Below are 17,010 nucleotides of genomic sequence, written 5' to 3'. Positions count from 1 at the left end.
GACTGACCATGTCATAATCACACTCAGAATCAGTCTTTATTGGCCACATGTATGTTACATACAAATAATTTGACTTGGTGTGCTTGGTCTCATCTACAATCTAATGCAACATCATATAAAAACACATTTAAAAAAAAGAGGCATCAGCAGGAATCATCACATGTATGGTGCTAATAAGTGCGAAATATCATTCACATGTAGTGGAATTCACTATGCATGTACAGTATTTATAATGAACTGCAGTGAAAGTATATGTGAAGTGATGTGATGCTATTAGCTGAGGAATCTGTGCCTGCAAATCTCTGTGGCTTTAACAAAAAAAAAAAAAAAAAAAAAAAAAATGGTGCTGCTGGGATGTATGAGAAATTCAAATTATGAATGCACATGCTGTAGTCAAGCGGTTAGGAAAGTCAGAGATAAGGCCCGGGCTTAGCGGTGGAGGAAAAAAATGGATAGTGGGTTTAAAAGATGTCGAAATGAAGCTGACTTTTGAAACAGTTTTGTTTTAACCTTCACTTTGGCTCTCATTTGGGCAAACAGACAAATGAAAAGAGACAGTGTTACAGAATTGTGAATGTACAAAAGGAATTGAAAAATTGAAATTTCCAGTTTTGCTTATGCTTCCAGTTTTGCATACATACACACACACACAGGCACAGCTTGTTATAAATTATCCATTTCACAAATGTCAGAGCACAGGGCCGTCTGCGGTACGGTGCGACTGGAGTGGTCCGCAGTTTGGGTTCAGTGCCTTGTTCAAGGGCACTTCAGCCCTGGCGGCATACAAAGGGGTTTTGTTGCTTGGAGGCTTCAAAGTGCAAATGCTTCCCTGAGCTGTTTCTCTGCAAGGCGAGCACATTGAGTACGCACATTTGTTTTTAGGCATTTAATTCTCAAGATAAACTTTCTTTGACTTCTCACCTTTTCCACATTTTCTCCCACTTCCTTGGGGAATATTTTACAAGTCATACAAACCGCCCCGCCCCGCCCCTGTGGCATATCCCACCTGCCACCTCGCCCCTCAAGCAGAGCTGATTGATATTCCCCGCTGGCCGTCGGACAGCCGTTGGAGAGCACCCATGCTTATTGCCAAACATCCACATGTGAAAGGACTGCAATTTTCCTCCCACTCCATTCCTCATGGCGGCAGATCAACACATCAACATCATCCTTCAGCCCTGACAGCACATGTGGTGCCCCGTACAAAAAGCCATAGGGCGTTTTCCTATTAGTTGAAAGCACTTCAGATAAACTACCTTCCCCACTGCTGTATGTAATGTGAAAGAGCAGGTAGGGGGAAATAATAATGTTTTTGGCTCCATGAATTGTCTTTGGAGGTGGTTTTCCTGAATAATATATCACAGACGTGCATCAAAAAGACGTTTAAAATGCCAGAATTATCCTGAACTCATTTTTCCTCTCTATTTGATTTATCAGGAGTGTTTTTACAACTAACAAGGATTTTTGTGCGGAGTATCTTATGTCACCCCCTGCTTTTCAGCAATCGCAATGGGATCAGCAGGAGAGGAAGGTGGGTCGTGATGAATACAAAAAGGCCATCAATGCATTCAGATGGTATTCTTTTGGTGGAAGGTATGAGTGCAGTGAGTGGAAAGACTGCATATCTCACCTTGGTATCAAAATAATGCCTTGATAGTGTAATCTTCCCTCCGCCAGAGAGACAGACGGGAAACAAACAAAACATCTTCTCTTGAAAAGGTGAGCAAACCTCGGGGGTAACTTTTTCATTATATTCATGCAACCGACTTAGGAGCAAAGATATAGATTCGCTCAAGCTTTGCTTTATGAATCAATTTCTTTCCATCTGGGATTTGAGCTTATCAGCAAGGAAAAGGTGATGAATATCAGATGAAAGAAACGATGAATGAGCACTAGAGAAGGAGCATGCAAAAAAAAAAAAAAAAAGATAGGTTAACCATCGCGTTAATTTAACAGATATTGTCCTCTGCCTTAAAGATATGCTACCCCCATCAAGTGAAATGGGTTTCAAGAAAGGCCGCGACTTAAGAGCGTGGATCGGCTCTGAAATGAAATGCATAAACGTATCTTCTGCATCTATCACACCCCGTTAAGCCCCGCCACTCCCACAGCAGCACTCCATTCTGTAGATGTAAGACACAGCAAATGGTGATATAACAAGTGTCTGGTCGCTCGCTGCGCGGCCCTGAGCATTAACATTCGGAGCACAGGTCTGGCTGAAGTATAGCAAGTCTCGGAGGAAATTGGAGTTCAAGTGTTCTCACTGGAGATAGAGAGAGCTCCAGCATCTTCGCTCCTCTCCCGTTCAGAGTCACAAACAGAGGTATGGATCGGTTACGGGGCCGCCTTCACGCCCACACAGACACAAACACACCCTCACACACACACACACACATGCATGCACTCCCTTTTGCATCTGTGTGGATACGCCTGCCTGCCTGCCTTCCTGCACACATGGGCAGAAAAAACACACCGATACACTTAAAACACTCACATACACACAATCACACCGCCACTCCATCCATTTTTTGCTCTTTCCATTTACAGAAATTATTCTCCGTGAGATGCTGTTTACCCCGATGGCTTCAATTTCTATGCATCTCTACCTCTCACACATTATGTATGGGATTAAGTTTGGGTGATAAAAGCAACTGAGTTAATAGCATTTCCAATCACCAGCAAACCGAATGACTGTATGCACATCCAATTATTATGATCCTCAGTGTGGCGAGACCTCTTCCTCCCTCTCGGTCTGATGGAGTTAGTCACACCCGCAGCTCGAGAAAAAAAAGAAAAAAAAAAAGGAGAGGCACATTGAGCGCCGACACAAGGAGACAGACTCCTCGTCTGCACAGCTGCACAGGTTGATAAGTGATCGGCAGGAGGACCTTCTCTGAAAGCTTTCGGTAAAATATTGCATATTAGCCGAGGGCCAAAAGGTCATTTTTAAAAAGTCATTTTCTTAATGTATTGGTGGACTGTGATAATACATCAGCTGTAGTCTGCACTGGCAGGGTATTTAATTTGGTGTCTGTGCCAAATGAGTTTGCTTCCTCGTTTCAAAATCACTGGCCTGCAGCAGCACAATAAGTGAGTTTAGCACAAAGCAGCCGAGTGTTGGTGCTTTGAATTAGCTGTGTGTGTGTGTGTGTGTGCAGTCAGCGTATACAGGGTGCCGTCCAACAAAAAATACAGATGCATTCATTATGTGAATTATTAGTGGGTATTTGTTTGTCTCAGGCCAAGGCCACACTAATCAGGAGAAATCTGAAAATCCATTTTTATTTGTCCATCGGCTCACCCAAGTGGATAAATGTGAAAGCATCGGTTTTCACGCCGTGTTGTAATCAGAGAAAACAGGGAAAATGAAGTGTTTTGTGATGTAGGACGTATAATGTATGATCGTGATGTGATCCCGGCTGGAAAAAGAATCCCCTTGGAGGGCAGAGTGGTGTTCTGCGCACGATTATTAAAGAAATTTTGGCGATTTGGTGATGGATGGCCAACTTTTTAAAAACTCTAGTGTGGGTGGAAAACAGTTTGATATGAAAACCTTGTCTGATTTTGACAGATTAGTGTGAATTTGTCCTAAACCACAATGGAAATCTGACAATGGGCATTTGTTTAAACGAGCATATGGGGACAATCAGTCCGGCGTGCAGATGCATGTTTCTTTTTCAGTCTTCTGACATTTGTGTCAAATACCTGGACAGGTTTCTGGAGGAGATCACAAACGCTTCCTTTCAGCTCCGGTTTTGTCCACAACAATTGACCCCTTTCATCTCAATGAAGGGATTCTCAATTGACAAAAGGCTTTTCAATCTTTTCTCCTCTGCTCAGGGCACTGAATCACATAGTGGAGAGGAAAAGGCCTTTTCAGAGGAGAGATGTTTGCTTAGTGGAGCTGAACAAGCTGTGACAACCTCCTTTTCTCTTCACGTGACTGTCCAGGGGCTACCTGAGTCAATATGCAGCCCGTAGCTTTGTGTCAGTTCTGCCGGGACTGACTGTGGCTTTCTGGGCATTTCCCTTTGATAGCGCACTATCTGACACATGAAAGTTGCAGACCTTTTCCTGGTGGCGAAGAAAAAGTAATTTTAAGCTTAGTGCAGCATTCTTGTGTGTCGGCCTTTCATTTGAGAGGGAGCGCTGTGCTGCACAGACACCGGCTGCACCCCGATCGCTGTCATTTTTCACCGTGATCAAAAGGTTACGGCGGGACAGGTGACATATTTGGATTACGGTGGTAACCTTCTGAAAGCTAGAAAACATGAAAAACAGGAGAGTTTTATGAAAGCTGTGACAGACAACATTTTTGTGCAGCCTTATTCTCAGCTCGCATTACCGACTTCTGATTTTGGTTTTCTCTCACATGTGAAAACTGTCGAGCAATAGGACTAAAATGCATTTTTATTCTTTTGGCTGAGCTTTATTGTATTACTTAACCGAAACAATGTAAGTCACGTACAACATTGGTATGGTAAGTACTTTTACAACCATAAAAAAAGAAAAAAAAAGTTAAGAAAAGACAAATATAATGTAAAAATTCCCCTCACCAAAAAAGTAAAAAAAAAATTAAATAAATAAATAAATAAAAGTAAATAAATAAAAATCTGTATATAACATACTTTTGGAATCCAAATTCAAAAATGTTGTCGCAAAAGCCACATTACCAGTGCATCAGCCTACCAGGGATTTTTGATTGTTATTGATTGTTATTTTGCAAAAGCTCTACGTTTATATCTATCTATCTATCTATCTATCTATCTATCTATCTATCTATCTATCTACACACATATATGTACATAGATAGATGTAAAGAAAAAAACAGAAATTGTGTATGAAGATGTACCAAAATGATCAAAAATATATTTATACATAGCTGATAGTCATTCAAAATATATTTTAGACTCCGGAAATATGTTTTCCCTTTTCTTCTCCATTTGACAGTTTGCCACCACCATATATCTGCAAATGCAGCCCAAATGCATGTGAGTGGATCGAGACATCTGAAATAAAAAGTGTGTGTGTTTGAAACAGCCAAATGAGCCACGACGGCCTCGGCCCCGGCCCACCGCCTGCTTGGCTGAGTGCAGCTGTGAGGACAAATCAGATGTGCTCTGACTCCGTGTTAGATCACTGTGTACTCGCTGGGGGTGTGTGCTGTCGCCGTATTGATCTCCCATCGCCAGGAGACATTGCTGTGAGAGTTTGGTGTCTGCTGTTGGAGGCTTTGAAGGCGGCTTGTTCAGAGACGACCAGAAGGAGAGACATGTGAGCAAAGCTTAACGGAGCATTGTTCCTCTTAGTGGAAATCCATGAAATGTGTGGTTATTGTTATTATTTTGTCTCGTGGGTGTGAAGCAGTTGTTGCCGTGGTGTTTATTTCTGATTTGCGCCTCCATGTCGGTTGCTATAAACTCTCATCGTCCAGATTCACGAGGTGACCCTCTAAAGCCACGTTTACCTCAGGAGGAAGGTCGAGGCGGGAAAGAGTCACTTGAGGGCTGTCACACATTTTCACTTCATGATTATGATAACCAAAAGAATTGACGAGAACGATATTATCGCAATATCTATAGAAAATTATACAAAAATGCCCTGTTGATTGTGCATTTTGTCTTTTTTTGGCAAATGAATTACACTAAAAACACAAGTGAAGGGAGGTGCTGGATCATTCACACAATATTACCATTCACTCATTTTCCAAACTGCTTATCTTAGTTAGGGCTGCAAGAACAATATTATCACATGCATATAATAAACATGATATTACTATTTCACTTTTTTGATTATCGAGGTTATGGTCAATATCGCTGCACCCCTAACTCACATCAGTAACACTTGTAAAATGTTGGAAAGTGAAGAAAGTGAACAACAAAGTAAGTTGATCTTGCATTGCTCATTCTTTATGAAAAGCTAACCCTATTAAACCGTTAATTTAACAAATTATGTCCAGTTTTTTAATAGCTAGAGTTAGTTTGCTTGTTAAAAAAAAAGCATACATGATAGAATTAATATTTATGCTCATGCTTCCATGTTATCTAGCTTCTAGTTGGATATATCAAAGCTTATAAAAAATATAGATTTCGAGTTTTAAATACAAATTGGATGTTGACGTGAGAGCCATTTACTAACCGAATTCGCTGTATAAGGCTGACGGCACCGAAATAAGTTTGTCCAAATATTTCAGTGCAAGGGCTGCAGCTAGCTAACCAGCTACTGAGGTGACAGTGTTTCTGTTTCCTGTCTTGACACTGCACGATGAAAGCTCTCTGATTCCACTGCATGTGAATTTATAAACACACCCGCAATGCATCCACTTCTTATAGACATCGGGAGTCGGACAAAACAAAGAAAACAATGAGCTGTGAAAATCTGGAGGGTTATTGGGTGATACTTCAAGGCAAAGCAGGATTTGGTCGTCGATTCGGAAATCTAAAAAGTGTCACCTCCTGTGCACCGCAGGACGCTTTGCAGGAAGTCAGTTTTCAGCGTTTATCATAGCAAATGTAATTTCTGCACTGGATATATAGACTTGTGATTTTCATGCCGCTCTCCTGCTGTTCTCCTGTTGTTTAATTTCCCCATATTTAATTTCTCCCATCCTCTGATCACATCAGAGGATAGTCTGACTGTTTATTATATTTGTTACAAACAGCAACATAAAAAAAATCAATGTTGCTGCTGAAGGGCCAGTAAAATATGCTGGTCTCCATGGTAACATCTCTAACGTCTTCAGTGAAAAAAAGTGTGAGGAAACTCGTGTTTTGCATGTAATTTGGATGATTCAGCATGTTCCCTGATTTGGTTAAGTCACTTTGATGATCCAGACAGGTATTTATAGCAGCAGGCGAGAAAACAATGTTAAGATCTGCTGCCATTTGGTGAATGCATAAAACTTCCGTGGCAGTTTTTTGGTGGTTTTAATCAATTGTTGGTGACAAAAGGAAGGAAAATGGGGAAATTAAATCCTTCCTTTTCATTTTTACCCAATTTGATTCCTCTCAGGCATCAATAAAGTATTTCTGATTCGGATTCGGATTCTGTTGTAGAGGGAATGCACAATTTGCACCTTTCTAACACAACAGGTTTCTAATTTTTTGTCCCCCTCTATTCATATACAAAGATGGGGGACAGAATAGTGGAAACACCTCTCAGTAAAATGCAGTCCAGTCCAACAGCAGCACTAACTATGAGCTCAGTGTCAAACACAGAACTGAATAAACTCCTCTATTACTGTGTCAAAAAGAAAACCTGAGCATTATAGGCATCAGAAAAGTAAACTTTATTAACAGTTGGATTGGATTGGATTAGATTGTGCAGGTGGACCTAATAAAGTGGCCGCTGACTGTGTGTTTCTGTACTGTATTTTCATAGATGTATGCTTGTACGTATCTAAAATTAGTGAATCGTATACTTTCAAGGTTTGCAGGTATGGATCCTGATCAGACTGTGGAATACAATTCAATTCAAAATCTAAACCTGCATTTTCACATGAAAGCAATACAGTGTCCATATAAGAATGGTTGTAAAGTGCCTTTTCTCATAAACGTGTTTTTTTTTTTTTTTTTTTTTTTGCAGGTCTTCAAAGAAAATTCACACCCCGAGCTGAATGAAGTGAGAGCTGAACCGACTTGTGGAAAACTGAAGCCCACAACAGCAACAACAACCAGTTTACTCCCTAATTTGCCATCAGCAGGGGCGCTGAACCCTATTTCTCTGAGCCAGTCCAACCAATCCTGCTCTCCATAGTTCACCCATTGATGTGTCTGTTAAAGTGCCTCAGACAGAGGGTAGCCATTAGCACCCCCATAACAACAACAAAGAGAGCCATCTCACCATGGCGACAGTGACAGCTTAGCGTAATTGGAGTGTCAGATGCACTGTGGGATTCACAGAGAGGATTCCCACAGCGAGACACAGGGGATGAAGGAGAGAGAGAGAGAAAGAGGGAGGGAGAGGGAGAAATGAGGTGATGGAGTGATTACAGTGACGAACCTCGTGAACGGAGCCGGATTGTGCAAAGCTGTCGCACCACGAAACACATAAAACAACGTGCATTTGCACACCATGTATATGACTGTAAATTCACAAATTCTATATGTATATTCTGCATATCTATATCATATATAGATTTAGGTATACAGTATGTAGTGTTTTTATATACATTTATATACACAGGAAATTCCATATTTATTAATCCATATTCATGTAAGCAAATGAGATTGAGACTGTACCTTAAATTACATCTACATGTTGAAATTATCACGTCATGTTGTTTACATAAACCCTAATAATCAATTTGAGCATTTTGTGTTATTTCTGTTTTATTTTATGCTCTATCTCTTGGCTAATCTGGCATTTCTCCTTTTTTGTCTTATCTTAGTATTTTTGCCACTGCAACAACCTAATTTCCGCTACAAGATCAATTTAGATCCATCTTATCTGTCCTTATCTTATGTCTGTGAGTGTGTGAGTGTGTGTGTGTGTTTGTAAGTCAAGCCAAGTTCATTTATACACACATTCATTATAAAGAATGTCTCAAAGGACTTCAGAGAGCTAACCCACACTAGATGTAACAATCATGCACAAAACACAATCCGGGATGAAACTAATTAAAACACAAGGAGACAAAACAAAGGACACAAAGTAGCAAGCTGGGAAAGACATAACAAAGCCTGCCTAACTGAGCCAAGCGAGGTCAAAATAACTACCGAAAAGTATTAGGGAACAAAATGGGAGAAACCTCGAGCGGGCCGAGTCAAAGAGGGATCGCCCACCAGGACGGCGGAGCGTGAGACAGATGCCAGGATGCAGCAACAGGACGGACAGTAACATGGACGGTGACGATGAGATAAGACAACAGATGGGACAAAGAGAAAGGGAAACATGATGAGGCAGGGAGATGGGACGGCAGCCAGCCAGCCAGGCCAGCCCCAGCGTCCCGTCCACTGCCAGGCGAAATCACTGTGTGAGGCAGATGTTTAAAAGAGGGGGATAAGACAAACACACACACACATACACACAAAACAGAAGTATTCACCCATGTGCACATTCACACAGACCGCAGGCAGACATGGTGAATGTAATGATGGAGATAAACTGAGGCTGGATTCCCAAAGGCCGGCTCCTACTGTATGTTAATGCTGTCTAAACAAAAGTGAGAAGACACTGTGGGTGCTAAGAGAAGGCAAAGGCTTATTGTATGACAGTGAGTAGCCTACATTTACATACACACAAGAAATGAGATTATTGAGCCTTGCCAGGTTATTGGAGGAAATCAGAAACTGTTCTCTGGCATATGTTGTTTGAACAGCAGCTTATTCCAACCTGTAGTTAAAGTGCAGCGACCTCTAGCAGCTCTGTGAGTAATGACACTGTAGTGTGGCTTTAAGGGAGGGACAAAGGCTGCCTGAGGAGGTTGGTTGGACGGCGGATGGATCAATCAACACGACTTTCACTCAGCTGACCCAAATTCAAATCCTGCCTCGAATGAAAGCAGTGTTAGTTTTTAGGCACCTAAAATTAGCATCTGTCAGCTAATAACCTCAACCATGACCTTTTCCTAACCAAAACCATTCCAACAAACCTTTCCCTCAGTTTAACAATAACCTTTATTTAACCTTAACCAAGTGTTTGTGTGGCTAGAGAGGTTTATTATTAGTGGCTAGTGAACCTTGGCTCGCCAGCTGGCTCACCCACGAAACAGTCCTTTGGGTGGCATTAGAGGCAGTCCTGTGGGTGTTAGGTTGGGTTGGGGGGGTGTAACAAGCGACCCATGTGGGTGTATGGGTTGTAGGACTTGGAAATCACAACAGTTTGAGAAGTTTGAGAAGTGAAAAGTGTGGATTTTGGGTCAGATCTGGTGTGAGTTGGAGGTGAGTGAAGGTGAAAGTGGCGGTAATGTGGTGTCATTTTCTAGGTGTGGTTAATAATCTAGCAGAGGCATTTTTATATGAAGTTTTTTTAATGCTGGAGTTTGATGGTCCAAAAAACAGGACATTATATGTTCATGCAAAATATATATAGAGCATTTTCATATATGACATAAACTCAGTGGCCACTTTATTAGGTCCACCTGCACAATCCAATCCAATCCAACTGTTAATGAAGTTTACTTTTCTGATGCCTGTAATGCTCAGGTTTTCTTTTTAGACACAGTAACAGAGGTGTTCATTCACTTCTCTGTTTGGCATTGAGCTCATAGTTAGTGCTGCTGCTGGACTGGACTGCATTTTACTGACAGCTGTTTCCACTATTCTGTCCCACCTCTTTGTGTATAAATAGGGAGGACAAAAAATCAGAAACACCTCTCAATATAATGGAGTTCAATACAAGAGCTCTGCAAACAACAACCTCAATAATAAACACAGAATTAAAATTACACATTCTCCACAATATCAGCAAAAACTGAACATAACATTATAACATAACATAATGTTCTAAACTTTCTTAAAAGGTAGAATTTAAGGCAGAGCTGCTGCATTGAACTTCATTAGACTGGACAGGTGGAGCTGATAAAGTGGACACTGAGTGATATCCATAATCATAGATATCCATATTACAGTAAATACCCATATATGTAACAAATGCACATGAAAATGAAAATTGAACATTTTCATTTTTTGATATCTGTCTATATGTTCATTTTCATTTGCACACACACATAGGCTATTTACTTATGTTTTTTCTTTCTTTTTTTATGCACATACTGTAGGCTATATAGGTTATGACACATACGTTGTAAGGATATAAATATTCATGACTCTATGTAACATATTGTACATGACAGCATTTCCGTGGTATACGGTATACGGACATACACTACGTTCAGATATTAGATTTCTGAACAGGAGTAATAAAGTTTTGATGAAAGAAATCCACACACAAGAGTTTCAGCACCAACCACATTTAAGCAAAGATTATTTTTTGAAGTGTGTGTGTGTGTGTGTCTATGTGCGTGCACACACCAGATGCAGGAGTGGTACAGCAAACAGTTAATAGTGGCTAGAAAAGATGGCTCGCAGTGCTCCGAGGGTCACGCTTTGATAGAGGCCACGGCACTTCTGTGAATTAAGTTGGCAGTCCCCAGGCCTTATCCAAGTGCTGAGACAGGGCCACGCTTGCTGGCTCAGAGTGTCACTGCACAAGGAGAATTACGGTCTTTAAATAAAATGAGTTTGGCCAGGCTTCATAGGGTGTTGCTTTCACCCAGTGCTTTGACCCTTTGGACTCAAAAAGGGAAACTCAATTAATCGTAGACTCTGTTTGGTGAGATTCTGCTGAGTCGGGTGGCTGTTCATTATGCTAACAAATGAGAAAGGGCCTGCTTACTGCCAAATAAATCACATTTAAAGCTATAAGTGGGCTAATTATGAGCTTTGGTAAAAACCAATGTCCACAGAGACTGCCGCAGATTAATGTGGGCTTGCAATTGTCTGCTGACATTTTGGAGTCATTTTTCTGTTTTATGCAATCTGAATGAAGCTGTTCACAAGGTTCACTGATCTGGATTAATGGGATAATCTGTTGTAGTTGCAGTCGTACACTGTGTACAAAATGCTAGGATCACTTGCTCTGTCAAAGATGCTGGTTAATCAGGTGAATTCTGCTGGCAGCTATAATCACTCATTGATTTTGCCCATTACATATTACACCCATTACCCATTACCCTGCAGTCACCCTAAAGCACCCACTAAATAGGAGGGTTTTTTTGGCTTGAGATGTTTAATTACATGGGCGATTCAGAGGTGGGGTATACAAGTAAAAAAATTAATATACCTGTGAGCTAATTATGTCAGTAATATTCATGGGCAGTAGTTCGAGCATGTGAGAAACTTCAAAGCTCATTGTTTTAGGGTTAGAGTCAACCCTGTCAGCAATACTTCTTATCTGCTTGTTGTCATTTCACACTGATAGGATGAAGAAAATGACAGATGAATAAATCCATCATGATACAGACGAACATTGCAGGCTGAGTATATTTTCTTGGTAATCACTGGGCCACTGATGAAAGAGTACCAATATTTGAAAGCCACAGGACACTGATCATATTTGCAAATAATGCACATCCCCTCATGGCAGAAGTGTGCATGGCAGGGCTGTATTTGAGATTTATTTGAGAATTTATCCGAACAAGCTGGGTTTTATTAGCCTAACAAAAAGGCTGTGGACGCATGTTTCCAATTTTGAATACAAACAATTTTCTAGTTTTACATCTGCACAGTGTTTAATATGTGTGAGATTGAGTCAAGACCAGGGACACAATAAGCAAATAACACTGTAAAGGTGTAAGTTAGTTAATTATTTAACAGAAACGTGATGGGGAGGTTATATATAACCATGCAAATATCTGGAATAACAATACTTTGTTTTTTTTTTTTTTGGCTTGGCTGAAATATGTTGCAACATGGGTGGAAGGAAAAAAACTAAACATCAATAACATGACCTGTTTTTGTATTTTTAGACACAAATATGATGAGACAACACTGAAAAGTACCGGAAACCGAAACAGCTCGGAGTCAAAATAGACCGGAGACTGACTGAGACGGGTCCAAGGTATCAGAGGATGGCTGTCGAGACCGGGCTTGGACGGCACAGCCCCGGGTGAGCGGGCACTTTCAGCAGAATAATGCTTCACGTCAGAAGGCAGAGATTATCCAGGAATGGGTCGACAAACATGGCAGTGGCTGCGGCGGCCTGCTTATTCACCAGATCTAATCCAATTGAGCACCTGTGGGATCAGCTGATATGAGACATTCAGAGTTGGAGGGTCACCACCCACCAACTTGACACGAGTGAGGAAAACACTGAAGGCAACGTGGGCCAGCATCCCCGTGAAACACTTGGTATCCTCGGGTCACAGCAAAACAAGGCTTTTTCCGAGGGTAAACCAGGGCTCAGCTGAATGGTAGAAGGCTATGCTGTGCACTTCACTGACTATTAATGGCATTTTACTGCACGTCCTTGATGTGCCTCCAGAAACAGCATGGAAACCTCTGAGCAAGTCTTTAATATGCTGCTCGGTGCCACGAACTGCCCCACTGTGTTGTGCATTTCCCTTGTCTGCATCCTCACCTCATCTTGTGGTCAAACCAGGGAAACCGCGTTACAAAGGGTTGACAGCAATTGTTGTGCCTGTTGTCTGCTTGTATTGTGCTGTGTTTTTAGCTTATTTTTCAATCTTTAATTGATGTGTATGCAAATGACCCATAATCATTGGTAAGTGGATTAATTAATGCCCTAAACGTCTTGCGATTAATTATTCAATCAATAAAAGTGGATTAGTCAGTGCCTAAACCTCTTGCAATGTAATGCAGTGCCAGGGTGTGTTAGCGAGAAATAACCTCCTCTGAATCCTGGAATTTCAAAACAGCTGCAACAAAACCTGTTACACAATGAGGTTGGGAAAATAAAATGGTATGTAACAGAGAGACCTACGTGGGAGAGATGACATTTTTATTTATTGGAACGTGTTCACAGCAATAGAAGTAAGAGCGAAGAGCAAATTGCAAAACTGGAAAATCAGCCAGTGTTAATCATCTATAATGTTTGGAAAAAATAAACAAATAACTGTCTTTAGTGAGTAGTCTAAGACATGGATCAGCTCTCTGTCAGAAACTAATAATATACTGCCCTCTAGTGGTATTAATTTGCAGTGCACCCAAAGAGTAATGACTTAGTACAGAGAGATATTTCATTCAGGCATGAACGCAGGTCTTTGGTTTATTCATAGTGCCCTCTACTGTGAACTGAAATCCAATACATCAACCTTGATGTGCAGTCCTTCAAGCTTTCAGCTCTCCAAATTGGTACTTTCCTGCTGCATATGATAAAACTCAAGCTGCATGTTTCATTCAATAAACTAATATCACAGTGATATGAATAAGATTACAGCCCTGTTCAGCCAACAGAAACCACTGGTTTATTTGACTGCGGGTTTTTGCCGTTCACTCTCATACACAATCTCTATTTTAATAAACAAACACTGTGGCTCAATTGATTGATATGATCAGCATCTCATTCATTAGATACTCCAGGTTGTAATTGTTAATTTAATTTCCACGTGATGTCAATCTCAGGGCTCCGCAAAATCAATAGCCATTAACGATAATTACTTCTGGATTAGCAGCATTAATTACTTTGACCACACTCCAAGAGGTAATGTAGAGCTGGGAGGCATGCTGGATTGAAGCCATCTACCACCAGTTGGTAACAGGGATATGGGGCATGATGATAAAGCATGTAGCCTCAAGTGGAGCAAAATAAATAATTCACATGTAGCACCAGACTAACAACAGTCTAATAAGAACATAAAACAACTAGAAGCTTGGTGGGGAAAAGGTCAGAGAACTTGTTGACGAATAAATAACTTAATAATAATAATAATAATAAAAAAAAAAAAAAATACATTTATTCATTAATTAACCTCTCTGTGTGCACTGACCACAGAGGAACTTGTAGCATTTATGTGCTCCAAATGATAAAGTACAATACAGTGTGATGAATGGCTTTGACATTACCATAAACATAATATATCGAGAAAATTAGATTGTTTTAAAGCTATATTATATTAAAACTATTTTACACCCACTGCCGCTTATCTGTGCTGTCTTGAAACACTCTCCCGCTTCTCGGTTTCATGCTCTGATGTCAAAGTCATTGGCAGCTAATTCTTATCAATGCCAATTTGAGCTGAAAGCAGGTTATATAATGGCATGAAATATGCATGGTGGGATTTTGACAATTATCTACACCATTGTGCTATACAAACTGCCCTCTTCCTCCATGCTGCTGTCAGTGATTGTTCTACAAAGACGCAGCCATATGGTGAGTGGAGAAGCACTCACCAAACTGCTAATAGTGGCAAGCTGACAAAACAACCCCCTATTGCTTACGCCACGTCTGTTATCATGGCTATTTCTGCAGAAAGTTGTTCAAAATACATTTTTTTGCCTTTCGTGAGTTTTCAGAAATTATTCATATAGATTCTCACCTCTATATAGTCGCAGACTTAAGAAAAAAAAAGTGAAATTAGGGAAATTTGTACAAACTGTATGGAGGTGATTAGCTTACAGTCTTTCTGACAGGCCCTTCATTATGCTGTCATGTAAATGGCAGGGTCCTAATTATCTCAGTAAGCCTCCAGCCCCACACTCTCCTCTATCCAGTCCTTTGCTGGACTGCCTTGCTTATTCTTTTCCCCCACGACAACGGCAGCTACCACTGTTATCACAACTGTGAAGGTCAAAAATAGAACAATCACAGTCTCACCTACACAAAGTTCATCATCCACTTCCACCATCAAACTACCCTTTAACTCAGAGGGTTCTCTGCACGTCAGATTCTTGTAGTCGTCCAGAAATAGTCGGCGGATACTGGACAGCTTCTTGAAAACCCTCTGCAAATCACAGTCACACTCCCAGGGGTTGCCCTCCAGGAGGACATGGACACTTGAGGTGCAGATGCTCTGGAAGGTTTTGAAATGCAGCTTGGACAGCTGGTTGAAGGCGAGGTCAAGCAGGGCCAGGTTGCAGAGTGGAGTGAAGACCCCTGGTACGGCGATGCTGATTTGGTTCCTTCGTAACTCCAGCACCTCCAGGGAGCGCAGGGTGGAAAAGTAGTCCAAATCCAGGGTAGTGAGCTGGTTCCTGTCCAAGCAGAGGCGGCGCAGCGCCGTCATGCTGCTCAAAGCTCTTGGTTTGACCTGCCGGATGAGATTCGCGCTCAAATCCAGCTTCACAAGACTGTCCAAGTTCTGGAAAGTTCTGGTTTCTAGGACAGTGAGGTAATTGTGGGCCAGCAACAGCTCAGTCAGGGAATCCAGGCCCAGGGAGAAGCCATCCCCCAGGGAGGAGAGGTGGTTATGACTCAGGTCCAGCTTTTGTAAGCTCTGGAGGTTGATGAAAGCTCTGTCAGCCACAGAGGTGATGTTATTCTCTTTCAACAGCAACACCTTTAGGCCCCAAAGAGCCCCAAAGGAGCCCGGGGGGAGGTCTGTCAAAATGTTCTTGGACAGGTCTAAATACTCTGTGTTGAACGGGAAGTTGCTGACAGCAGTGGAGAAATTCCCATCTGAACAGTTGACATATTTTATGTCTGGGAGACAGTTACATTCCTTGTAACAAGCTCTAACTGCCCTAGATAGAGGCATGAAAGCATACTGAAAGAAAAGCAACCAATAGGGGAAGGCAATCATGTCTCTGGGAAAAAAAGAGAGAAAAGTGCATGTGTTACACAGCATCTTAAAGTGTCTGTTTGTGTTATATTAACACCTCTATTCTATTCGTCAGGTTTTATAGTACAAATCGACCGAAAGCCAGAAATGAAACCACTCCTATGCACTTTTGAACCTTAGCTAGACATTTGCATAAACCCACCTCATGTTTCCGCAGCGTACATCCTACACAAACTGTTGCCTGCATTTAAGATTCAGGAAGCTCAAAAAGCTGTGATATACATCACTTATCTCCTCTTCCAGTGTTAACAACAGCTGTCTAAACTTCGGGGTACTTGTGTGAATGACTGTTTGTCAACTGTATGTATGTGCTAATGGCACAGATAGCTTACTCTGAGCACAGCAATATGAGAATTCAAGTCTTACCTGTTGTAGCCGTCTCTGTTGTGATACACTCAGCCCAGACAGGTAACAGACAGGCAAGGCCAGGCGCCTGTCAGGAGTTGAAAAGGGGTCGTCTGCTTGCACTCCCACTACCAGAGCATCTGCTGATAGCTAGGTGAGGGCCGCTCAGACAATGACGGTGTGAATAATTCACAGCATAGCAGCGTGGTGCGGTCACATCGAACTAATGGGGGATGAGTCTGCGCCAGGAGAAAGATGGAGGATATGGACTCTGGAGGGGAGAAGATCGTACAGTATCCAGAAAGGCTTACCTCTAATCTGGGGTGCTCCTGCTGGGGGACCAAAGGGGGAATCCCTTAGTACTATGGAGTTTTAGCTCTATAGCCATTTCTCAGAGGTAGCGCCGCTGTGGAGGCAGAAATAAT

The 17,010-nt window shown here is 41.5% G+C and overlaps 1 protein-coding gene across 1 annotated transcript; it reads right to left on the bottom strand.

Annotated features, from left to right (window-relative positions):
• Positions 1-2,079: 2,079 nt before the first annotated feature.
• LOC115379545 (leucine-rich repeat-containing protein 70-like) lies at positions 2,080-16,387 on the bottom strand. The gene is made up of 4 exons (XM_030080251.1): positions 16,383-16,387; positions 15,195-16,205; positions 12,371-12,390; positions 2,080-2,123 (listed from the first exon to the last, which is right to left on the bottom strand). Exons 1-4 carry the CDS (start codon positions 16,385-16,387, stop codon positions 2,080-2,082), a joined length of 1,080 nt encoding a protein of 359 aa, XP_029936111.1.
• Between the last annotated feature and the right edge of the window lie 623 nt (positions 16,388-17,010).

The sequence above is a fragment of the Myripristis murdjan genome, chromosome 21, assembly GCF_902150065.1.
Source record: "Myripristis murdjan chromosome 21, fMyrMur1.1, whole genome shotgun sequence".
Taxonomy (NCBI): domain Eukaryota; kingdom Metazoa; phylum Chordata; class Actinopteri; order Holocentriformes; family Holocentridae; genus Myripristis; species Myripristis murdjan.
The sequence above is the reverse complement of the archived record's forward strand: the minus strand, read 5'-3'. Positions and strand labels throughout refer to the sequence as shown.

What these genes read in the sequence shown, in the direction of transcription:
- LOC115379545 (XM_030080251.1), bottom strand. An exon ending in GTCGTGGGGGAAAAGAATAA is followed by an intron (nt 12,391 to 15,194) that starts GCAAGGCAGTCC and finishes ATTTCAGCCAAG; the next exon opens with CCAAAAAAAAAAAAAACAAA. An exon ending in CCAAAAAAAAAAAAAACAAA is followed by an intron (nt 2,124 to 12,370) that starts GTATTGTTATTC and finishes TTACATCTACAG; the next exon opens with AATGGAGTGCTGCTGTGGGA.